The sequence below is a fragment of the Apiospora hydei genome (genome assembly GCF_038363865.1).
Source record: "Apiospora hydei strain CBS 114990 chromosome Unknown utg000010l_segment0_segment0, whole genome shotgun sequence".
Classification (NCBI taxonomy): Eukaryota; Fungi; Ascomycota; class Sordariomycetes; order Amphisphaeriales; family Apiosporaceae; genus Apiospora; species Apiospora hydei.
The window spans coordinates 1430371-1454171 of record NW_027117369.1 but is presented as its reverse complement, the minus strand read 5'-3'; the positions used below and the strand labels follow the sequence as shown (position 1 = coordinate 1454171).

The 23801-nt window shown below is 52.1% G+C and overlaps 9 protein-coding genes across 9 annotated transcripts; 4 read left to right on the top strand and 5 right to left on the bottom strand.

Moving 5' to 3' along the window:
• Positions 1–503: 503 nt before the first annotated feature.
• Positions 504–2258, bottom strand: PG997_014646 (cytochrome P450; the record flags this gene model as incomplete). The annotated part of the gene is made up of 5 exons (XM_066818960.1): positions 504–634; positions 702–844; positions 1050–1512; positions 1572–1801; positions 1918–2258. The coding sequence occupies 5 exons, from the start codon at positions 2256–2258 to the stop codon at positions 504–506; spliced, it is 1308 nt and encodes a 435-aa protein (XP_066661148.1).
• Positions 2259–3798: 1540 nt separating this feature from the next.
• Positions 3799–5370, top strand: PG997_014645 (transposase; the record flags this gene model as incomplete). The annotated part of the gene is made up of 4 exons (XM_066818959.1): positions 3799–3967; positions 4022–4598; positions 4732–4907; positions 4946–5370. Coding segments are annotated over 4 exons (1347 nt in total), but the record flags the coding sequence as incomplete, so codon positions are not given.
• Positions 5371–6237: 867 nt separating this feature from the next.
• On the bottom strand, positions 6238–7305 carry PG997_014644 (uncharacterized protein; the record flags this gene model as incomplete). The annotated part of the gene is made up of 4 exons (XM_066818958.1): positions 6238–6505; positions 6556–6929; positions 6992–7096; positions 7156–7305. The coding sequence occupies 4 exons, from the start codon at positions 7303–7305 to the stop codon at positions 6238–6240; spliced, it is 897 nt and encodes a 298-aa protein (XP_066661146.1).
• Positions 7306–8565: 1260 nt separating this feature from the next.
• PG997_014643 (uncharacterized protein) lies at positions 8566–9561 on the top strand (the record flags this gene model as incomplete). The annotated part of the gene is made up of 1 exon (XM_066818957.1): positions 8566–9561. One exon carries the CDS (start codon positions 8566–8568, stop codon positions 9559–9561), a length of 996 nt encoding a protein of 331 aa, XP_066661145.1.
• Positions 9562–10057: 496 nt separating this feature from the next.
• PG997_014642 (uncharacterized protein) lies at positions 10058–12021 on the bottom strand (the record flags this gene model as incomplete). Its single annotated transcript, XM_066818956.1, has 4 exons — positions 10058–10879; positions 10948–11241; positions 11313–11634; positions 11720–12021. The coding sequence occupies 4 exons, from the start codon at positions 12019–12021 to the stop codon at positions 10058–10060; spliced, it is 1740 nt and encodes a 579-aa protein (XP_066661144.1).
• Positions 12022–12678: 657 nt separating this feature from the next.
• On the bottom strand, positions 12679–14602 carry PG997_014641 (uncharacterized protein; the record flags this gene model as incomplete). Its single annotated transcript, XM_066818955.1, has 4 exons — positions 12679–12970; positions 13049–13299; positions 13346–13386; positions 13549–14602. The coding sequence occupies 4 exons, from the start codon at positions 14600–14602 to the stop codon at positions 12679–12681; spliced, it is 1638 nt and encodes a 545-aa protein (XP_066661143.1).
• Positions 14603–16162: 1560 nt separating this feature from the next.
• PG997_014640 (uncharacterized protein) lies at positions 16163–17206 on the top strand (the record flags this gene model as incomplete). The annotated part of the gene is made up of 3 exons (XM_066818954.1): positions 16163–16387; positions 16488–16904; positions 16982–17206. The coding sequence occupies 3 exons, from the start codon at positions 16163–16165 to the stop codon at positions 17204–17206; spliced, it is 867 nt and encodes a 288-aa protein (XP_066661142.1).
• Positions 17207–18105: 899 nt separating this feature from the next.
• PG997_014639 (uncharacterized protein) lies at positions 18106–19625 on the top strand (the record flags this gene model as incomplete). The annotated part of the gene is made up of 2 exons (XM_066818953.1): positions 18106–18951; positions 19038–19625. The coding sequence occupies 2 exons, from the start codon at positions 18106–18108 to the stop codon at positions 19623–19625; spliced, it is 1434 nt and encodes a 477-aa protein (XP_066661141.1).
• Positions 19626–20231: 606 nt separating this feature from the next.
• Positions 20232–21789, bottom strand: PG997_014638 (tyrosinase; the record flags this gene model as incomplete). Its single annotated transcript, XM_066818952.1, has 4 exons — positions 20232–20526; positions 20610–20795; positions 20880–21480; positions 21540–21789. 4 exons carry the CDS (start codon positions 21787–21789, stop codon positions 20232–20234), a joined length of 1332 nt encoding a protein of 443 aa, XP_066661140.1.
• Between the last annotated feature and the right edge of the window lie 2012 nt (positions 21790–23801).

Sequence of the window (23801 nt, the reverse complement as noted above, 5' to 3'; positions counted from 1 at the left end):
ATTCCGTATCTGACTGCGGTCAAAAGAAAACGGCAACGAATGTTGGGAGTCAACGAAACCAGAATGAAAAGCAAACGGGGAAAGAAGAAAAGAAGACAAAAAGAGAAAACAGAGAAACAATACGTGGTAACTTGGGAAAATCACAATCGTAAGCAGAACGGCTAACTGTAAGAATACAACAGTGAACGTCTACTTCAAGATATGCGCACATCAGCATACATACTGTGGATATTGCCTAACGAGTCGGCTTGTGCTAGTTATGATCTATGACTTTCTGATATCAAAACGCAATGGTACAATCCCGGGAAAGGCAGTGAACTTGTCCACTTTGTCATTCTCCATGTTGCTCCCATCATACCCTGGCGCCAGGTAAAAATCATATTTTAGAACAATCATTGCGACGGTGTATCTCATGATTCTCCAAGCCAGTTGTTGCCCAATACAGTTGTATTGGCCTGAGATTTGCAACAAAGTATCAGTTCAGAGTCGCCTTGATACGTGGTTTACACATGCACGATTAGGATGATCTTACCGATACTGAATGGGATATGTGCCGCAGGGTTGAGCACCATCTGAGGTCTGGTAGTCCATCGTTCGGGGATGAATTTGGTGCCTTCCACGAAGCAATCCTCCCCTGCACAAATCGAACAAGTCAGTCCAAAACATTCTAGGTGACCACTTATAAAATGGAAACAACATACGTCTGGCAATAGTGTAATGTGGCGTGATAACCGTGGTATGTGGAGGGATGTAATAATCACCAATATTGACTCCGTTATCCATGGTTTTCCGACTGCCCCCGTCAAAAGGTTTGGATGAAGACGCATCGCCTCTTGAATGACAGCTGTGAGGTGTGGTAAGGCTGCAAGTGCCCGGTGGCTTGTGATACACACATCATCTGTCAGTTCTTGCCGAATCTTCCCTATGTGCGCCGGGTGCATCGAGAGTTCATGGAAGATTGCTGCCATGGTCTGTGCCGTGGGCTCACTTGAAAGCGATGTTCAGTCTGGCGTATACAACGTCATATTTTGGTTGGATGAATTACTCACCTGCCAGCCAGAATAGCCAACAAGCTATCGCCCGCAAGCCAGGGGTCCGACTTGCCGTTCTTATTCCTCATAAAGAATGAGGTGAGATCGGGAACCCCAGGCAGTGATCCAGTTTCGAGCCTCTCCAGCATCTGCGCTTGGCACCACTCAACTGATTCATACCAGTCCCTCACCCAAAGAATGCGAGGCATAATCTTCACCCCAATATGAAGTAGCCAGGGAGTTCCGGTCAATGGACCCAGTAGTGATCGGGCGTTCTGGGTTTTGAGAACGATGTGGTGCCACCGCTGACGCTCCAGCATGTTGAAGGACTTGCTGAATGTGAAGCTGCCCATTATGTCAAATGTGAACCATAGGAAATAATCGGTAGCGTTCACAGTGGAGCGATCTTTGGCTTTAGTCGCCAACTGTCTATCAAGTTCATCAACCCATTGAAGTACCTTTCTCTCGTGGTGTTCCATTGCTACGACGGTATGATGGTTAGAAATCTGCTAATCGAGGGAGGATACTATGCCAGCCTACCTCCGGGCGAAAAGCCATATTGCCAATCCTTCCGCCGCTTGGCATGGACTGCTTTGTCCCGAGCGGCGAAGAGTGCTCGCTCAGGCCACAAGAGATCATAGAACTCAGACTTGATGCATTCAGACTGGCGGCCGCCAAGTACTTCATGGGCCTCGGGTAGGAAGACGGTTACTTCGGATGGACCTGGTCGTTGCTTGTCAGTGAAGTGCTTTGGGTACAGGATTCGGTTGCTGTAGGTATGATATCACCTGTTCTGACCACATCGCCATGCCTTTGGTGAAGGCTGTGAAGGTAGAGATGGTTTCTCGAGTTCTTGTTCTCCCAAATATGCCAAATTTTGGTGTACCTTGCCCAGCGGGGACCAGGGAAGTTGGCTTTGTTCAAACGATGGAAGAATCTGCGGTATATCAGAATGCTCGCAAACATGCCGAGGACATGAAAGAAGCTTGCCAGCACGAGACAGGAAGCCTGCCTGTCTGCAGGATCCGCCGTACGGTAGAAGATTCGGGTGGTTGCCACGAAACCGAAGATAGCTGCGTAGATACGGAATATGATTGGTGCTTGATTGTGCCACTCGCCACGAATGAAGACTCCATGGTGGAGAGAAACACCAGAAAGGGCACCTCCAAGGCAGAATAGGCTCTCTTGATTGAGAACTGGGCCAAGTTGCTCCGTGATTGCTGACATTTTGAAAGAGGATGGAGACTGTATTGGTCAAGTCGGGCAAGTTGCTTCAGGTGAATTGACAACGAGGAAAATCGACAGGTGATGCATCCTATATCAGTAGCAACTATCTGGTTTCCATTATCCGCCAGGTCCAGACTTTCGTTACGTTTCCCTCCAACCGTATTACGCCACGTTCACACCAAGTACATTTCCTCTAAATATAGAGTTCGATGCCCCCTTGGTTACTAAAGCGCTTCCATATGATCACAACATGCTGTTAACGAGCAGTGAGTGGTCGAATTGGTATTACATCGTTTCGCACAAGTCCGTGAACCAACATCAAACGTATTATACGGAAGTTAGCATTTTAGCATTCAAGGGCATACCAACCGCTGTAAGAAAGGGGGGTCCAAAGGTCGGGTGAGAATGCACCACCGTAGCAAGGTCAGAGTAACAAAGCGTAAAAGGTACCTATAATTCGCCCCGTCGCACCGCAGATGACCAAGACCCAAGGAAACACAGGGCTGACCGTTGCGCTATTCTTCTCTACAAGCAATGCTCAATGGATCACATGGAAAGTAGCTCGATGTCCTGGTACATCAGGACACACTGGGGGATAACTCAAGTGCAAAGGAATCTACTTGTCAGTTTCAACCACGCCCCCCATGTGTGGCATTGTACTGAAAGTAAGACAGCATTGGTATTGAGTGTCGTGGTGTATCACACCCCTAGCCAAATGCACCGTCGAGGTGTGCAGCTGATTGCATATGCAACAATGATTAATAAATATAGATAAGGCGGTGTTCATTTGAACGAGCTGGCTAGACCTTTTCGTCGGTAGCTAGTATATTAGCCGAGAACATGCAGTTGGCAATGTGAACACAGCCTAAGGGAGGCGACCCCAAGCCAACTGCCGCGGGGACGGACCGCAGGCTCGGAAGGATTGTCGCTAAACAGGGGGCAAGGGAACCCCATCGCGATGAAGAGCGCAATGTAACCCTGTTCCGTGATCCCTTCGAGTACAAGGTACAACCCAAAGATAGGAGATCCTTTTTTCTCCCTCGCACGATGGCATCATCAACCAACAGCGCGCATTCTCTTTTGAATTTCTAGGACCAACTGCAGTGTAATTCATGCCCTCGATTACATGTAACAGGCATATTCTCCACTGTTTGGGTTGTTTTTGGGGGCCAATGACATACCGCCGGGATGTTTCAGTCGAGTTACGTGTTTGTGATTGTTCTGTAAGACTGCATATACAGCAAGGGGGTTGCTAGGCCAGAACACTAGCCAACCACAGGTCGATTGAGGGTGAATGGGCTTTGGGGATAAGGCTGTGCCCCAGTCAATGATGTTCGGATCTCCACGGCCCATTTACGCAGCCGCTCTATGGAACTACTTCGGGTGACATAACGTCGGGGACCCATTTTTCGCGCCCCCCTGCTTTCGCGCCCCTGTCAACCAGCCACCGGATTTTTCAACCCCTTCAATTATTTCTATTTCCTCCACCAATTCCTTATCGTTTTCCTTCAAACTTCATATGCAGTACCGATAACTAATCATGAAGCAGTATACTGAAAAAGAGCTCCAAGAAGCCTTAGATTGTATCGCAAATGGTACTCCAATTAAACGGGCCGCTCGGGAATACGGTATTCCCGAGTCAACGCTCCGGAGCCGACTTCAAGGCCACCAATCCAGATCGGAGGGTGCGGCAGATCTTCAGAGGCTCAGTCCTGACCAGGAGAAGCACTTAGCATCATAGATTATTGCTCAACAGTCTCTAGGGCTTCCTCCAACCCACGCCCAAATACGAGAATTCGCCGAGCGCATCCTTCGAGCCCAAGGGGACCCCAACCCAGTCGGAAAGAAATGGCTCCAGGCCTTCGTACGAAGGAATCCTGTCATTAAGGTCCTAAGGGCTCGAGCTATTAATTCAAAGCGTGTTAATGGTGCTTCTGTCGAGGTAATTCGGTCCTGGTTCCAGCGGCTCGAACAACCCGATATCCGGGGGATCAAGCCAGCTAACCGTTACAATATGGATGAAGCAGGGGTCCTCGAAGGTATCGGATCAAATGGTTTAGTACTCGGAAGTACTAAAAACCGGTCTATTCGAAAAAAGCAACCTGGTTCGAAGGCTTGGACCTCTTTTATCGAATGCATATCAGCTCTAGGGCGTACGATCGATCCATTGGTTATTTTTAAGGGTAAAACCGTCCAACAGCAATGGTTCCCTCTTGATTTAGGTCCTTTTAGGGACTGGCAATTCACCGCGACGGAAAATGGATGGATAACGGATGAAACAGCCGTCGAATGGCTCGAGAAGGTCTTCATCCCGAATACCGCCCCGGAAGACCCTTCGGAGTACCGCCTACTCATCGTCGACGGCCACGGAAGCCATACGACAACTAATTTCATATACCTATGCTTCCGTCATCGTATTCATCTTCTTTTTTACCCCCTCATACGTCCCACGTTCTACAACCCCTCGATCTAGCCGTCTTCAGCCCTCTAAAGACGGCATACCGGAAGGTACTCGGGAATATAAACCAATTCTCGAACTCAACGGTAATCGGCAAGCGATACTTCCTTCAGTGCTACCAGAAGGCCCGTTCGGAAGCACTTTCGGGCCAGAATATCCGAAGTGGCTGGAGGGCAGCCGGCCTTTAGCCGGTAAGTATAGCAAAAACCACTACTAAGCCCGCTTCTAGTCGGAAACACCCTCTGTACGACGTCCGATCCGGCTCGTACGGAGCCTAACGGGTCCAGTAGGGTCCTCTGTACGCCCCGGAATACAATTCGTGGTTCGGATATTATCTGGTCGACCCCAAGGAAGTTGGTTGAATTCAAGGAGCAAGTCCGGCTTGCCAACCTGTTAGAAAAGAATACAGTTACACAACGGCAACTGTTCCGAAAGGTCCGGAAAGCATTCGATGAGAAGGACGTACAGGTGGCTATTCTGGAGAGGCAAGTTGAAGCTCTCCAGGCTCAACTAGAGGCTACAAGGCCGAGGAAACGGAAGAAAGTGGATTTAAGCCCGAATTCGAGGTTCGCTACAATCGAAGATATACAGCGTACGCAAATGGCCGTTGGAGAAGCTGAAATTACTTCTAATAAAGAGAGCGATAGTGAAATTAGTAAGGCTGGCTCTTGTATAGTTGTTACAGTAAAGACGAGCTAAATAGGCGACGTTAAATTGAAGGCGTTGATTTGAAGGAACTGGTTGACAGGGGCGCGAAAGCAGGGGGGGCGCGAAAATGGGTCCCCGACGTTATCCGAGTGGGTCTCGGCCCAGCGTCAAGATACGGACTCCAATGGCCACGTTCGGTAGGTGGTAGCCAGGCATCTTGTCCCTCTGGGGTACGGAAATTACTATTATTGCCAGGCTGTTATGACGTATCACTTGCCGGCTGCGGGTAACAGATCGACATCAAGTTGACCTACTCCCGTCATTATAGCGAAACCAACCGATCGTCAACATCTCAACCGGGCTACCAAAGGAATTAAACAATCCGTCGACAACGATTAATCCTAAATGCTGCCTACATAACCAGACAAAGTTTACCAACCTTCCGAAGTACAAGCGCTTGGGCTGAGGCATATTTTGACGATTGATATGATCGCCCCTCCCCCCTCCATGTTGCTCCATCCCGGTAATCCCGATGTAACATTTGGAAAAGAGACGAGGCAAGCAGACAGTCGCAGCCATATCTGGAAGCCAAAGGCAACCTCATTACTATTCTACCCAAACAGAGATTTCGTCCAACTACACCAAAACAGGACAGGAGACCCTCCCATTTGATTACACTCCGTGAGTCCGAAACTCCTTCTGCACATAGATTCCATCCCCATGTGGCCGTTCCTGCGGGTCGCTGGGGAGATATCGGTACGAAGCTTGGCCGTATCGCTTGACACAACACGCATACCATCGCGGCATGGGCCCAAATAGGGGCCTGCCTCGGTGAGTGTTGTGTAGCTGCTATGTTCCTTGGTATTTGACACATCAGAGCCACCAACATTTCGTAACGGCACCCTCGGGGGCCCTTGCTTCGAGGACGAGACAGTGGTGCGGGATAGTTTGCTGTAAAAGGGTCGACAAACCAGGCTGTATATATTCCCTGAAGAAAGGTGCCATGGTAGGCAAGCAGGCAACAATTATGCCAAGCCAGAGCTCGACGTTGCTGAGCAGTCCTACTCTTGCGATGGCAATCATAGGGTCAGGATCGCTGTGGACGGTTTGGTCAATACGGTAGCACATTATGGCGATGGTCCTATTCTTTGGGTTAGCCATGTACCTGAGAGATTAGGAATGGAAACCTACGCAAAGCCAAAGCCAAACATAATCATGACGACAATCTTCTTGCTCGTGGGCATCTGGAGATTCCAGAGCCATGGCATAGGAAGGACAACGATTGCCGTATCAAGTGCCAAGTTCATGGAGATGGAGCTCAACTCAGAATACTTCAGGTCTCGGCACCAGCCCCACGGAACTGGGTCCCATTCTTGAGAGACGGGGTGGCAATGGGTGATGAAGACAACAAGAAATGTGATACCAAAGCAAACGACAACGACCATGAGAGAAATGGCCCATCGCTTGAAGGCTGCTGTACTGAAGATTCGCATGTATAGCTGAAGCACAGCCAGCTTGACGACGGTGGTGCTGAAGATCCAGGTTGTGGAAACAGCAACAAGGAGCTTTCAGCAAAGTCAGCCAATGCATAAGCGACCTATCAAGTGAAGAAGAGCCACCATCATACCTTAGTCTGTACTATTAGTTCTTCAGGTAGATAGTCCGAGGACGGGTTCCCTGCCCCATGGTAAAGGCCCCATAACCCCAAGCCTATCTGGGCCAGCATGGCAACCTATCGTGGCAGGATAAGCCCTAGAGGCCAAAGCTAGGATGGAAATAAGGGATGCTTACATATGACGCGAGGACGAAACCATCATCAAGGTAAAATCGTCGCTTCTGGATTCTGGCCGACCAAAACCGCAGCGAGATAACCAAGGTGGTAAGTATAGTAAAGGATATGATCCAAGCTAGGAGGGACCAAGACGTAGCGCCTCGAATCATCGTGACTTTCCAGTAGGTGAAATACACTCTAAGAAAATGAAGGATTCTGAACAATCAGGGATAATTGCTAGGCTCGGGAGCTAATGGAAGTAGAAATTGTTCTAAAATATATGAAAAGATTGTGAGCCGGGAGTGGGTTTAGAGTAAGCACAGAAGAAACACATAAAGAAAGATAAGGGATGCTGTCCTTAAGGGAGGTCTTCTTAGGCTTGAGGGAAAATGTGAACAGAGTGGTTTGCCGGCCTGGGAGCAACGTAGGCTTTCATTTGGATGAGAAAGCTAACGAGTTATGTGCGCCTCCTCTGCACTCCCCCAGTGCTGAAGTACCTAGTAACATGTGAGTCTACGGGTGATTATGCATATTTCTAATTCCGAGCCCACTCATGCAATATCTATCTATCCCCTTGAGCACTGACTGAACCTTTAACAGTAGAGACGTGCTTTGTAATATCTGATGGAACATATGAGTTAGGTCATGGACAAGAAAAACAGGTCCGGCATGAAATATTGATTTCATATGCTGTTGTGCGTGAATGTTGGTCAGCAATTGCAACGTTAAGTCACCGAATCAGATGCGGGCGGCAGCGCAACCAGTGCCCGGGATCATGGAGGGTCTGGCGCCTAACGCAATGCAATCCAAACGGGTGTGTTAGAAAGGGCAATTGGAATCGTAGAGACTGGCTGGCCCCCAAGCTCTCCTAAATGGTGGACAAGCCGGCTTCCCTACACAATATGTGCTTGATTCCAGGTTGTGCGGGTAAAAGCATTTGATGGTTGCAGATCACACACCGCCTCAAGTGAGGTCAATCGCCTGCATGTCTCTGCATGCACCAGTGGCATCTTATGTGCATTTGCAGATTACCACATCTGTCCCGCCCCCAACGTTGACCGTGGTGCCACACCCGTTGGTGATATCAAGTTAACCAACATCGGCAGGTGGTGCCAAGTAAACCAGCATCAGCAAGTGGATTCGCCAAACCTCTGAGTACTATCCCTTGCTCCTCGGATCTGCCGAACCAAAAAAGAAAAAAGAAAAGGCAAGTGACTACCCAAAGACGGCTGTTGAATATCAGGAGGTGAACATGCCCAACTCCAAACACGCACACACATCATACATCAGAAGTTACGCGTTGTGTTATCACTTTCATAACAACTTACTCAATGCTATTTTTCAAGCAGTGTCCGTCTCCATTTTCATGCTCGTGTCACCAAATCGTTCTCTCCAGTCTTTTGCCTAAGAACATATCATCCTCTCCCGACATGAAGATCCCGCAGTCTAGGGACGGCAGCAGCGTCCAAAAGTCAAGGCCGGCCCACCCCATGTTCCCATCTGTTTGCCAAACCTTTCGCATCCTGTGGGGATTCATTGAGAGCGACTTCCTCACATTTGCTGTCCCCAACAGCGCTTTTGGGCTCCTAGGCGCCCTTGCGGGGTCCCGGCTTCTTAATGGGCCGCCGCCTCTCCCCGTTGAAGTTCTAAGGAGGTCGCCCGCGGTGCTGTTCTTCAACTTCTACAGCCTCCTCATCTTCGACCTCGCCAACCAGTACCCGCCAGAGTCCGTCGAGGAGGACCGCGTCAACAAGCCGTGGCGGCCCATCCCTTCGGGGCTAGTTACGTCAGAACAGGCCCGCCAGGCCATGTTGCTTACCGCGCCGGTCTGCCTGGCCGCCAATTACATGCTGGGCCTTTGGAACGAGGGTCTTCTGGTGCAGGTACTCAGCTACTACTACAATGAGCTCAATGGCGGCGGCGGTCTCTTCCGTGATGCTATCATCGCCGTTTCCTATGGTCTTGCCAACCGAGCGTCCTTGAAACTGGCAACCGGTCCAGAGAATGTGGTTAGCGTGTCAGGCCATGCTTGGACAGCAATAGTAAGCGGCATAATCCTTACTACCATGCACATACAAGACCTTAAGGACCAAAGAGGTGACAGAAAGTTGCGGCGGAAAACTCTACCCCTTTTCCTGGGGGATGGTCTTTGTCGCATTGCGTTGGCCATCCTAATTCCATTTTGGTCGTTGGTCAATGTGGGTTTTTGGAATTTGGGCTTCATGTCTTCTTCGTCGTATTGCCTTTTGGCGGTCCTGATATCAAAGAGGGTCCTTACGAAGCGTGAGAAGCAAGATGACGCCCGAATATGGAAGCTGTGGTGCTTCTGGCTGACCAGCCTTTATGCTTTGCCCCTTTTGACGCGGAGTGGTGTGGAAGAAAAATGGGGGGTAATCAGGCCTCTAGACTTCGGTAACGCAATGTAGACGTTTAGCATAAGTCCGTAGCGAATGATCACTATTTACAAATTTGCATGAGTGGCAATGAAAGGGATTATTCAAAGTACTCAACACAATCTCACACGCCGCAGCGTTACCAGACTTCTTGGCTGCGGTTGGCACTGTCTGGTAGAAGGACTGCAACTTTGATCTCAACACGGCCGTCAGTTATAGAGGAAGCATCAATGGTTTCAGTCGGCCGAATGGTGAAACATACTTAAGTAGTATTATGTCAAAGTGTATAGACATTGTAGAAAGAGCATAACAGCTATGACTCTCGATACCCCTCGTGTAATAAATGTAAAAGAAACCTTTCTTCACCCTGCTGCTGTTTATAATATGCCAACTACCAGCTATTACCTAGGTATTGGTGCCAGCTGGCATGACAATCCTCTGATCCTGGCATTCCTTCACCATGCATTAATTGAGTAGGTTATACCAGAAGAATGGAAACCACCTCCCATTGGTATGCAGACAAAATTTGTTAGACGTTTACATTTTGTGTCGCTTTGCCAGTCTCTTCGAGTCCAAATTCGGTCTCGAGCGTCTTTCGCAGCTTCACCTCTCGCTCGATGAAAGATAGGAGGAATGCTATCGCCGGAAACGTGATGCCAATAAGAAATACCTTGCTCAGGGCTCTGGTGAATACCTCGATGATCTGGCTCTGCATAGGCTCGGAAAAAGACGTGACAAAGTCTCGCGTGCCGCTCGAGTACGCGTCGCCGTTTTGTAGTGACACTCTCGCCGTCGTGTCAGCTATGAGCTCGGAAGCGTACCGACTGCTATATATGTTGAGCACGGCACCGGGAATAGCGACGCCCCAGATATTTCCAAAACTGCGCACGAAGGACCAACTTGCTGCCGCTGCCGCTGAATCCACCTCCTCCACGCCTGCTTGGAAGGCAGGCAGCAAGGTATCCAGGACCATGCCAGCGCCGACGGATGGGAGAATCTGGAGACAAACCCATGCCGCAGTGCTCGAGGCTTTGTCTAGTATAGCAAAAGAGCCAATACCTGCGGCTAGACAGGCGAAGCCGATGATATGGAACGCCTTGTACCTGCCCCACTTGGCCAAGGCAACCGCGCCGACGGCGGCACCGGGCACGGCTATCAGAGTGATAGGGAGAATCTGCACGCCTGAGCGAGTAGGTGTAGATAACTGGACAGCTTGGAAATACAGTGGAAGGAAGAAGAAAATCCAGTAGTTCAGCATGGAGACTATGAAAGTATTCGCATATATGATGGCCGAAGTGCGATTGGAGAAAAGTCGAAGCGGCCTATTAATATTGATAATCAGCGCAGCCGTCTTGGGAGGGGGGCACGGTGCTGACAGGGGAAAGTGAGTAGGGAATGATAAAAGGCTTGGGCACGTACATTACAGGCTCCAGCACCCATGCAGATCCTTCGAGGACAAAAAAAGCCCACAAGGCCGGCGAGGCCAATGATAAATGGAGCCAAGATGTGGTAGGATGACCATGGGTACACCGACCCGGCCCAAGTCAGCGCGATGAGCACAGACACCGTGGCCGTGATCAAGAGAAAATTGCCTGCGTAGTCAATCCGCTTGAGTTTATCCCATGTCTTGGTCTCCTTGTCCCACTTAACTCGCAGAAAGAGCCAAAGAAGGGAGAGAGAGACACCTCCGACCGGCAGGTTGATGTAAAAGACCTAAAGATAAAGTCAGGCATATGGTTAGTCAACAGGGATCTAGATCACGAAACTGTAGCTTTCTCACGTACCCATCTCCACGTGGTGTTTTGGACAATGGCACCACCCACGACGGGCCCGATGGCCATTCCGATGGCGTATGTCATGGCGAGGATGGCCTGGTAGGCGCTCCGCAGGCGGAGGGGAACAAGGTCGGAGATAACGATTCCCATAATGGCTGTCATGCCACCGCTCCCAGCGCCCTGTACCGCACGGCCGGCGATCAGCATAGCCGGCCCGTTGGCGCCGCCGCAGAGGCCGCTACCCAGCGTGTACAGGGCCACGACGAAGAGGGCAACGTGACGGCGACCGAAGAGGCCGGCGAGTTGGCCGGTGAGAGGCTGTACGACGGAGCTGCGTTCACACTTTTAGTTTCGGCATATGGACGAGGTTGGAAGAAGAGGAGGCAGCGAATGAGAGAAGGAAAAGAAAAGCTCACGTTGCGAGGAAGAATATGTTGGTAACCCAGATGTAGCTGCTGCCCAGGCCTAATTGGTGGACAATGGTGGGCAGGGATGTGACGACGACGGTATTCTCCAATGAACACAGTATTTGCATGGTGCAAAGTGCGATGATGATGGACCAGAACCGGTAGTCTTGCTTGTATGCATACTCCTCCTTTGACTGTGCTTCACCTTGGACTTTGCCAGGAGAAGACTGCTGTCCCGCATGGCCGCCAAGGTCACTTGAAGGACCGGTGCCTGCCAATGCCGCGCCAGGGTCTGCTGTGTCAGTACTCATATTTGGTAGGACTACAGAAGGTGAACGAGGTTGCCTTTGCTTGAGACTCGTGATCTGGGCTGATAGTACAGTTATCCACTTACTTAGGTAGTGGCGAAAGACCAGAATGTGATCGGTTTATATCAAACAAAGTGGATGGAGAATTGCTGCATCCCTTAACTGACGGCGCTGCTGGGTGCAAGCAAAGCGGCGACATGGTGTTACCTAGGGCAGAGTGAAAAAGGGATGGGGCCTTGAGTGTACTATGATTGAGTACTACATTGGTATGTATGTGCCTATGTGTGCCTTGACTTGCAGTGGATCACTGGAAAGTACAAATGCCCCGAAATGTTTCCGTTTATTACATACGGAGGGTTATATATTACATGTACATGTACTTATATTATATATCATGTTCCAGATGTCCTACAACAACATTTCAGGGTGTAGGAAGGAAGTATCTATTGCCCACAACTACATTCGTTTCCTGCCGTACATATTTGGAGCCCCCACACCATTCTTCCAACAAATACTACCCAGCCTGCCAGCCACCCAACCTTGCATTTTCCACTGCAGCACATCCCTGAAAGGCGGGTGCTACGGCCCTCGCACACGACGCTGCAGCTTGCGGAACCGAGATGATTTTAGCGACCAACGCGCGTAGAGCTTCCACCAATTCTAGCGCTGCACCCTACAAAGCTGCCCTCCCTTCTGCACTTGGTAGCGATCGCTCCCAACCACGGTCAATCCATACAATATGCCGGCCGGGTCGTATTTGTCCTTGATCTCCAGGAGTTGGTGATAATTATTGCCGTAAAATACCCTTTTCCAGTTTGGGTCGAAGGGGTTTGCTTCATTGATGTAGCTGGACATGCCGCCCGGCACAAGCCTATCGAGACTAGGGGCGTAGACATTGGTAATCTTGTCCCAGGCCGCATCATTGGCTGCCTGGCTGGTTCGGTTGTATGGGCTGTCATTTTCGTGTAAATGGTCAGTCTGTCTTTTGACTTTCAACCAGGCATTTAAATGCATTGGGCTGGGAACTCACAGTCCAAATGCGCTGTAGTGGATGCTAGTCCTCCATGCTGGGTTGACCGAGTTGGGAATTGGCTCCACCGTCTTTTGAGGGCGGGCAACATTGAAAGACAATCCTCCTGTGATTACCCTTGTCCCAGTTACTAGCTTGTTGAGTGTGTCTGTGAGCTTTGCGGCATTGGCCTCAGATGTTACGGGATCCCTAGGCCAGAGGTACGCCGCCATGTTCCCATCGGTAACGTTTTGCTTCGCATTCATCGCAATCTGACGAATTGAGCTCAAGATCATTATCGGAAATTTGAGTACTTACGTATGCGTCAAGGAAGGTGGAATGCGCAGACCAAGACGAACCTGTTTGGCTAGTTAGCGCCGGCATAGATATATGGTAGGTATGTTTAAAGCTTACTGTACGGTATATCATTGCGTTTCAATTCCTTGGTGATTGGCGTCAACAGCAGTTGCAGATCCGTTAGCGTCCCGTTTGGCAAAAGACGGGTGATACAGAGAAGTAACCGTCCGCCAATGTCCATAGCGCGGCACCTCCAGCATCGACGAGGTTGGGGAGGTTCTGCAGAAAGGCCTTGACAGCCCGAAAGAACCTTTCTCTTGTAACACCCGAAGATAACGTGAATGTCAAGACGCCGGCCGCTGTCTGGACATCTGGGAAAGCCTTCACCGTCACTGAGAGCACTGCTGCGTACGCTCCGCCTCCTCCACCCGACAGAGCCCAGTACAAGTCCGAGTGGTTCGACGGGGTGGCCACTAGATACTCGCCGACCGGAGTGACGACCTCCCATTCGAGCACCAGGTCGGCGCTGAGGCCGATTACTGATGCCAGAAGGGAGTGACCGCCAGCTTGGGTGTACCCACCAACGATACCAACTGTTTGGCATTGCCCACCGGGCACGACAAGTCCCTCGGCATGGGCAGCTGCCAGGGCCTCCTGGACCTGCACGCCAGCGCCCATCTTCAGAGCTTTTCCATTGTATCCTTGCGATTTGTAGTCAAGAACGCTGATGTCCTTCATATGATGGGTCCAAAGAGCCAGCGCTCCCGCACCGGTGGACTTGCCGAAGTAATCGTGGCCCGTATTCCGGATGACGAAGCGAATGTTCCTGTGGGTGGCAAATTCCATCGTCTTCTGGTAGTCGTCCGGCCCGGTAGCATTCACAGCGTAACGGACATAGTTTCCCAGTGTGCACTTAGCCGAAGGCTTAGAGAAAGGGTCGCAGCTCATGTTGGCGAAGTACTGAGCCATGATTGACGAGGACGAGGTGTAGTGTATCTCGGGTTGGAGCCAGTCATCGCGAAGGTGCTGGCATCTTGTCGCATCATAATCAGTGAATGAATCATGATGGCACACACTGGCGATGGGAACAGTCGCAACAAGTCTCCCATGGACTGTCTTGTTGAAAGCCTCCCATTCAACTGGAGTAGGCCAGCATGTGTCCCCGGGGAAGCATTTACAGTGGGCTGGTGGTGCCATCCGTGAACTGTCTATGGTGCCACCCAGTGCCGACCCCATGACGGTGATGCTCACGAGAGCCTGTAGAGCTGGTTTGGACATGGCGGCTTCTCACGCTCTACGAGTGCCAATTATACGAGCTGAGACGGAACCCCGAGTGGAAGAAGGTAACAATGGTCCAGCTTCGGGTTTCTGGTCTCCTTTTATCCCTCGTAAATGCCAAATGATCATCCGGGGCTTCGCACTAGCGGGGTATTGTTGGTGGCTCCGGAATGCTGAGCTGCTTCTCGAAGGCGTGCGTGCATATTCCAGGGATCCGATACACACCTTGGACAGCCGATACAGCCTACATATGTAGGTAGTTAGAGGGCGAAATAACCACGTGAAGACAGTCATCTTGCAGCGGGGATCTGAGCTAGTCGTTTCCTATGACCAATGGAAGTCCCCCCACTCTCCAACGGTGTATTGCCGTCGCTTCGGGGCCTATGAGGTGCACCGATTGGATAACTTACGCTACTTACTGTATGCTTCATTCTTTATGTTAATCAACGCGTTGAGGAAAGCCATGAACAGATCATAGCTAAGAACACAATTTTTTATATGGTTTCTCTATTAATTAGTAGACGGGGGTAAATCGCCCTGACTTCTGGCCCCAGCCCCGCAGCCCATCATGTCCAGCCTCTTCTTCGTGCCAGCTGGACCTGGAAATGTTCAAGCTGTCTTGGCGTACCGGAGACCACCACTCATGACTGTGCTGCTGTTCAAATGCAGGCGACCGACCATGGACTTGCAGGACCGGATTCCTATTTAACGGGACTGATTTATACATATTCCGCAACTCGCCTCAGTAACCAACTCTTGAACAGCAACACTCCGCGCTCGTCCCGGTCGCGTTGCCGCCCTGGTCGTTTGACTGCATTCACACCGATTTCAATCCCCAGGTGTAAAGCACCAATGACAAATGTTACTACCAACAATTGGAGGTCGCAGTCCTATGTTCGTTACTATTATTGACGATGCCATAATTAGCAATCCCTTCTACAAAGCTGGTGGCTTTGAGCTGCAGCCTTTGTTAGGGGGGCCTTCTAACTACCTTGTTAAAAGCCGGTTGGTCATGGTTATGCTCGAGCCCCTCGCCTTTCCGTCTCCCTTTTCGTTGAGGGTATTGGATTGGGTATGCTCATGATGGGATCGGGAGAAGGAGGGCGTCGTCAACAGCCGTCACGTCAATTGGCTTACTGACGGTGATAAACTGCCAAGAGCTGTTAAAGGGTGCACGCCTACTAACCTAGGATTGCTCCGGAGGAACCTCTTAATGGGCAAATGGTAATCCTGCCGAGCTGTATCATTGGAAAACAACGCCCGGCCAAGATGATGTTAGGCAGGCAAGGCCCCTACCGAGATTTCCCTGCTGCCTAGATGACGCGGTACGCATCCGTGGATGCTCGTATTAATAGGCACGGCGAGATAGCTCCCGCACCAGGGCCGCGGGGATTCGGTGTATCTCGTCGGCCTTCTGCTCTTCATTCATTTGCTGCCTGGAAGGGGGTGTGTTTTGTCATTGCCATCCTCGTTTCCCGAGATTTGCCTGCCACCTGTTGAGAGGTTTGATACCACGTCGCAGTCAGTAGTCGAACTGAAAGCCAGTTGACAAAAGACACGATGGCGGACGCGACGCCCGAGGACTGGAGCGTTTGGCTTTTTGAGCCATCGCTGCCGTTGGCAATAGTGGCGACTGTCGTGTACATCATCGCCACCATCTGGATTTCGTATCTCACCTGCTACCGGTACAAGGCGTGGTACTTCGTCAGCGTGCCTATCGGTGGACTTTGCCAGGTGACGGGGTATGCGATGCGTGCCTACTCGACCCAGAACCATCAGGACATCGTAAGTCAATCAATTCGGCCGGCACTCTTCCCGAGATCCTCTTTGATGCCTGGAGGTACTGCTGTGAGCAGCTATACTGACAGCCCCGTTTCCATGCTAGGGTATTTTCGCCACCAGTACTTCCCTCATTATACTGGCTCCCATTCTCGTCGCTGCGGGCAACTACCTCTTGATCGGCCGCCTAATTCGCGCTGTTCTGCCCGCTTCCCGACACAGGGTCTTCAAGGTCCCGGCACAACGCCTCACGCACATCTATGTCAGCTTCGACGTCGTCTGCCTGTGCGTCCAATCGTCGGGGTCTTCTTTGGCCAGTGGGGTCGGCTGGGTAGGCCAGCTCGCTGATATCGGAATGAATATATTGCTGGCTGGCCTGGCCCTTCAGGTCTTTGCCTTCTCGACATACCTGTGCATCCTTGTGCGCTTCCACCATCTGTCTCGGTCGATGGCAGTACCTGGCAGCCCTGAGGGATGGTTCAATGTTCTGAAGGCCGTGTATATTTCCAGTATCCTGATCTTGGTATGTTTCCCCCATCCCCTCACCTTACTAGACGAGGGCTGCCATTCGTACCTGAGAAACTGATAATAACTTCTCAGGTTCGTTGTGTCTTTCGCATGGTAGAGTTTGCTGAGGGGCAGGAAGGCTACAGCCTGCAGCACGAATGGATGTTTTGGGTCTTCGAAGCTCTTCTCATGATTTTCGCTCTCCTTGTCTTCTGCGTATGGCACCCGAGCAAATACCTAGGCAACTCAGGTGGTGGTAATGGAAGCAAGTCTGATGCCGAAGCCGCGGGAACCAGTAATAGTACTATGGAGAAGTAATATCCATGTAATATTGACAGTCATCTCTGGAATCAGGAAAGTAATTTGCATACACATCAGTCTCGAAGCAAGCCTGCAAGTGACATTGAGCTCTCGGGCCCTGGCAGGTTCAATCAATCTGTGGTACACGCCTGGCGGGCCACCTATGACGTACATGGAGTCGCAATGACAAAAGAATTCTCGAAAACAGTGAACTGCAACAACTTGGTTTCCAGTGCCCCATTCGTATTATCTGTCAACTTATTGACGATGTTCTCGCAATACCAGGAAGGCTGCATGAATGGATGATACTGGTGAGTATTGATGCAAGGTTGAGTGGGAATCCCCGGAGACAGAATGAGCCCAGCAGGCCGGGTTAGCTGGAGCTGTACTAAATGGTGGGGCGGGTCAAATGTTCCGAAATCTGCCACCAGTCACCACCAAAATTAGCATTCGCAGTGCGTGTGGTAAGATCGCACTCGAGCACAATTGATGTCGTCGACTTGCGTTGGACCTGTCCTGTTCGACCTGCTGCCTCCAATTCGACCAATGCCTCTGCGGGGCATAGAAATACGGTTGCCCTTCTCCTCTTTCCATATATAGGTGTGCGCTCATGGAGCCTTGAACCCGAAGCCGCCGGGTGAAGAGCGTTGCAATCGAGGACCATGAACGTCCTTTCTGCCTTGGCGCCGCCGATATCCAGCTTCCAAGTTGGACTCCGCGCTGTGTCGACCCGCCCCGCGAATCTCGCCCGAACCTCGACTCTCCCACGAATTGTCTCGTCCGCACGATGCTTCTCCTCTTCTCGAATATGCTATCACAGCCCTTGGCTAGTCCCCAGTCCCTCGGGCGTTCTCCGACAAAGCCGCTTACAATGTGACCGCCGTCTACTGCCGCGAACGTCGGTTCGAACGGCCTTCATGTTCCGCGCCATCGTCGATTATAACCAGATATCCGACTCGTACACCGATGCCGACGGTCTTCCCTTTCGCAAAGAGGAACTCAACCCTCGTGAGGTCAGGGAGATTTTCGGCACGCACATTCCTGCGGCAGACGCCAACCGGCTGCTGAGGATAGTACACGGCCGCAGAGTGGCGGGTACACTAGACGACCCCGATCTTCAGCAAAACACTGCCGAGTACTCGCCGTCGGACAAGGTCGTCGCACTTGAGTATCTGCGCAAGCACATCCCCATGGACGAAATTGTGAATGCCGGTCTCCGCGCCGAAGACGAGCTGCGACTCCTCGAAGAGCAGGAGCAGTACGACGAGGCCGCCCAGCCAGAGCATGAATCCGAGAAACCAGTCGCCAAACCAGAATATCCCACACAGCCGCCAATTGGAAAACTGCCAAGGAAACCCAAGAGTGACTCGCCATATGGAGAAAGTACAATTGATCGCATCCGCGCGCGAAATCTAGCTGCGCAAGCGACCGAAGAAAAACGGCTGGAAGAAGAAAGGGTGAAGCGCGAAGAAGAGGAACAACTGGGCAACATTGGCGTATTGTCAACTCAGAATGCCCAGCCCCGGCAGATGAGTCCCTGGAGGCAGAAGCATGCCATGCGTGCCACGTCTGATCTAGAAGCACCTCCGGGCAAGAGCATATGGGAGCGCCTCATGCCTGCATTCGCCATGTCTGCCCTCGTGCTGTTTGCCGCCTACCTCGCTACCCAGATGTATAAGCCGCCCAGCCGGTCTCAAAGGCTGTGGCCCGATATCCCACCGGCTGCTGCTACCTGTTTGGGGCTCATTCTCGCCAACCTGGCTGTATTTGCGCTGTGGAAGTTCCCCCTGCTTGGCCCATGCTGAATCGCTATCTGATGGTTATCCCCGCCACACCCCGTGCTTTGCAGCTCGTCGGTGCCATCTTCTCTCACCAGGCGCTTGGCCACATGATACCAAATCTGGTCGCACTGTGGTTCTTCGGCGTGCGCTTGCACGATGAAATCGGCCGCGGGAACTTTCTCGCCTTGTACTTTGCCTCGGGTACCCTGGGCTTCCTGGCCAGCTTGTCGACCCTCGTCATTACCGGTACCTTGCATGCCACCACGCTTGGCGCATCGGGTGCCATCTACGGCATCATGGCCGCGTACTTCTGGATGCACAAGAATGACGAGTTCAAGATCTTCGGCTACCCGCCGGCCCCGATGAAGGGACCAGAGGGCGTCATCTTCCTCGGCCTGTTGGTGGGTCTCCACCTCTCAGGCCTGTTCTCCAAGAAGGCGAAAGTGTACGACTTGCCGTCGCATATGGGCGGCATGTTCGCCGGCACGCTCGGCATCGACCTGATCCGTCGGCAGATGGACGACAGGGCGCGCATCCGGGCGGAGAAGCTCAAGACCATGGGCATGTTGGATAAGGCCCTGGAGCAGAAGACCGGGTCCAAGCCGGTCGCGGACGATGCGCCGTCGTCGCCGCCCTCGCCGTCAGCGGCTTCATAGGACAGACAGGTCGATGCTGTTTGTTGTAACAAAAGTGTATATTTGCAGGTATAAATGTTATAGAGTATACTATCTCCAATGGATCATCCTCTTCAACTCAAGTCTTTGGCGGCACCACTGCCGACCCTCATCATACTATACTGCGCATGTCCTTTTTCGTCAAGCTTTCATATCCAGTTCTTTCACTGCCTGTTTCCAATCCTCTCCGAAGAGAAGTCTGGCGCAAGTGTGCCATTCCACCTTGAGAGGAGGTTCCCAACAGCCAAGGCCAGGGCCAGCCACAATCAGATGTACACAGGACTCGCGCACGATGAATGAGCTGGAACACTCAATGCGAACATATTACGGGTCTGCTCTTGGATAACATATTTGAATTGATCCTCACTGCATACAATAACTACCATCAACATATTGGCAAGGCCGAATCCATCAAGATCATTCACCCCACCTTTAGCAATTGTTGCTTATTTACATGTCTGTTATTGACTCCTCATCTATCTTTCATATATAAGAAGTCATCATTATACAACTACTAACTCCCTACGACTTTCTATATATATCTCGCTCTTCGCCCTCCCCCTATCTCTATGATCGGTCCAGTGGCTATTAAAACTTGTAACACATGGCCCCGCTCATCGTGTCCATGACCTGCCCCACGGTCACGTCCTTAAGCAGGCCGCCCATGGGGATGTTGGTCTGCATCGTCAGCGGGGTGCAGGGCCGGTTCCCGTCGGCGCAGCCGTCGACGGTGCGCTTGCGCGCGCCGCTGGCGTCCCGGTCCTGCCACGCCGAGAAGACGCGGTCGATGTACAGGTGGTGCATCCAGAAGATGGGGTCGCCGGGGGACGACCGCACGTCGGCCATGACGCTGCCGATGCTGTTGTGGCTGATGCCGTGGGGTCTGGAGATGGGGTGTGTTTGTTAGCTGGGTCCTCGTCGTCATCTTATCTCATCTTGAGTCGGAGGAATGGGGGATGGACTTACCCTTGCTCCCAGCATCGGGCGAAGTCGGTAAAGCTCGTGTAGGATAGGCAGAGGTTCTCGTAGTCCTTGTTCACTTGGGCTGTGCCTGTTTCGTCGACGGCGCGGGATAGGCAGTGCGCCCGATGGCCTTCTCCGGGGCCGATATGGAGCGTTAGTCCAGCGAATCTCTGTTTGGACGGATAACCTCTCACGTCAGCAATCTGTACACGTCTCTTCGATATGATGGTACCGCTCCCGCCCCGCGACTCTCAGAGAGTAGGATGTACTTACGCCATTGGTGATACACGTCCCCGACCCCCGTTCTGCGTCGGCAAGCTGCCAAAGTACTCCGCGGTGAAGACGGGCGCGCTCGCGAAGCGGCCGGCGTCACGCGTCTCGTCCCACCAGGGCAGGCCGTTGACGCGGAAGCCGCACTCGGTGCGCAGGGCCTGCTCGAAGGCCCAGACGAAGTAGCGGTGCCAGATGAGGAAGAGGTCGTTGTTGTGGATCTGCGGCGTCCAGGCCTGGTGCAGCCGCACAAAGTCCTCGTACCGGCTCGTCGCGGGCGGGAACTGGCCCGAGGCCGGCTTCGACTGCAGGCACGCGATCGCGTCCACGAAGGCGCGCTTGTCGGCTGTCGGGTACGAGCTCCATTCGATGCGCGTGCGCAGGGTGCCGCACGAGGCGGCTTGGTTGGCTTGGACGCTGCTGCTGGTGGTGTTGTTGTTGTCGGCGGAGGCGGGGGCGGAGGCGGGGGCGACGGGGACGGTGCTGTCGCTGCTGTTTTCCGGGCTCACAGGGGCGGGGACAGGCTCAGTTTCGAACGAGGTGGGGGTAGTGTCTTGGGGGTTGCCGGCGCTGTTTGCTGCGTCGGAGGTGCTTTCGCCGCCGGCTGCCGGTGGGGAGCAGGGTCATTGTTGAATGAAGGGACGGTAGCGTTTTGAGCGCTACCGGAGGTGGATTCTGCGTTGGCATCGGCAACCTCGGCAGCGGCGACTTTGGTGTACGACGTCGCGTTTTGCACCGCATCCTGGTACTTCACGGTCTCGAACTTGGGGAACGCGGACAGGGGCAGGGCGGGCGCCGACGCGGCGGCTTGGTATATCCGCACCGTATGATCAAGTGCCAGATCGACCAATGGCAAGGTCATTGCGGATGCCGCCGTTATGCCGCCGCATATTGTGATGGTTTGTAGCTTCATGGTCGCGGCGGTAGTGAATGAGTGTCGTGGACTGCTTCGTAGTGAGTCCGGAACTTTGGTGTTGGCTAGTGAAAGTGAGCTCCAAGATAGCGAACGAGTGACTATCCGGAAATGTGATTGCAAATGCGAAATGAATGGGATAGGATAAGTCTATCAGATTATAGAGAGCGGCATGGCTGAGTATGTATATCAGCAGAGATAGGTAAGGACTGTCAGTTGTATGTGACAAGTTTACTCAGGAGAAGCTCTCAGACCTCGGTCTGCTGAACGTATCGTGTCTCGTCAACTCACACATGTAGAGCACGGAGATGAGGGAACTAAGACTGCATTGTCTTGGGCCTATGGCTGAGTAATGAAGCCGGTTCATATTGTTGTGTCTTGGCTTGAGCCACACACACTGGCATAGAGAGTTTGATGAGCCGTCTCTCAATAGAGCGAGAATGAGGCGTATAGGTGTAACGCCGGAAGTCTCCCCAAGATAGAGAGTCTTCGGGGGCTCATATGACCCTAAGACCATGGGGATAAGCCACAGGATATGGCGAGACGCAGTAGCTGGACAGTCCGTGCCTGATCCGATGGGAGGATCTAGACCGGTCATGTTACGGGATCGGTTGCCGAAGCCTTGCCGTCATCTTCAGCTCGCACTAGGTGGCCACGAGCGGAAGCAACCACTACCGCGTGGTGTGGATGTGTGTCTTTCACCAAGCAGAGCTCGCCACGCGAAATAACACGTTCTCAAATCGCCGACTATCAGATACGAACATAGAATCGAGACTTCCCACAATCCCTGTCTCATTCCGAGCAGTCGTGTCATGCGGAAATCGACGCGACGGAAGATTCGGCCCAGATTCGGCTCCAGAGACACAACAAATACATTCGCGCCGGAGCTTGCTTTTTTCGTCCTTTCTCGCTTCCGCCTAGGATCTAGCCGTCCGCTGTCAAAGTAACGGCAGGCGGGCCTTGGCGCTCAACGGGTCGTCACAACTTGGCACTATTTGAGCATGGTCAAATGCACTCCTGGTTGGGATTGAGCTAATAAGGGGAACCACAAACACATGAAAACCAAGAACACATCTGAAGAGTAATGTGTTCTTCGCGTCTTGGTTTCTGTCACGGAATTCTTATCTTGCGTGATTCAGATTGAAGATACCGATCTGCAGAACTCGTTGCTTTTCCCGTGTGTTCTCGGAACTGGCGGCAGACACACCAGACACAAATAATTACCCAGAAATCTGAGCGGCCTTGATACACATTGCAACATTGTAGCATGATGCACGGTCATTGACCAACCTTTCAGCACTGGGGCAAAAGGCATTGTACTAGATATATATAGAAATTTTCAGCTTCTAGTAACGAACCTTTTCCAGGCATATCGTTCTGGCTCTTTACGCAAGACCTATCAAAAATTACAGTCTTATGCTAGATGTCTCAGTTCATACAGGTAGGAGTATCGGATCAAGCACCAATCGCTCCGGGTCCTCCGTGCGAGGATGATTGGTGGCATCCACGCCGTTGACTGTGCACGGAGATAAAGACGCCGCTGCCGATATCGATGACGGCGGGCCTCTTTGATCAAGTCACATATGCGCGTAGTGTCGGGCGCGGTGGATTCCGACTCGGACCGGGGGAACGGACGTCTGCGCGGAACACGTCGGAGGCTTTGGTAGCCCACGAAAGCCCGCCCGGGGACGTCTACCAGTCCCGCCGGTGCAGAGGCGAGGTTTGGTCTCGGCGAAGGATGGCCACGTCTGCTTCGTTGGTATTGATGCTGCCAGTCGCCTTGGCGTCGAGAAGTTCTGGATTGAAGTTTACAGGCTCAATCTCGGGTGTGCTGCCGGAGCCAAGAACTGCATGACTGACACTACTAGCCCAATGCTTGACGAACCGCACCAAAGACTTGATATTGGCTGGTGGATGTACAACTTTGACTGCAACGGCGATGTTCCGGCAGGCCACTCTGATTACTTGCATGGCCATCAATGGGCCCATCGAGACAGAAAAGACGTAAGTCC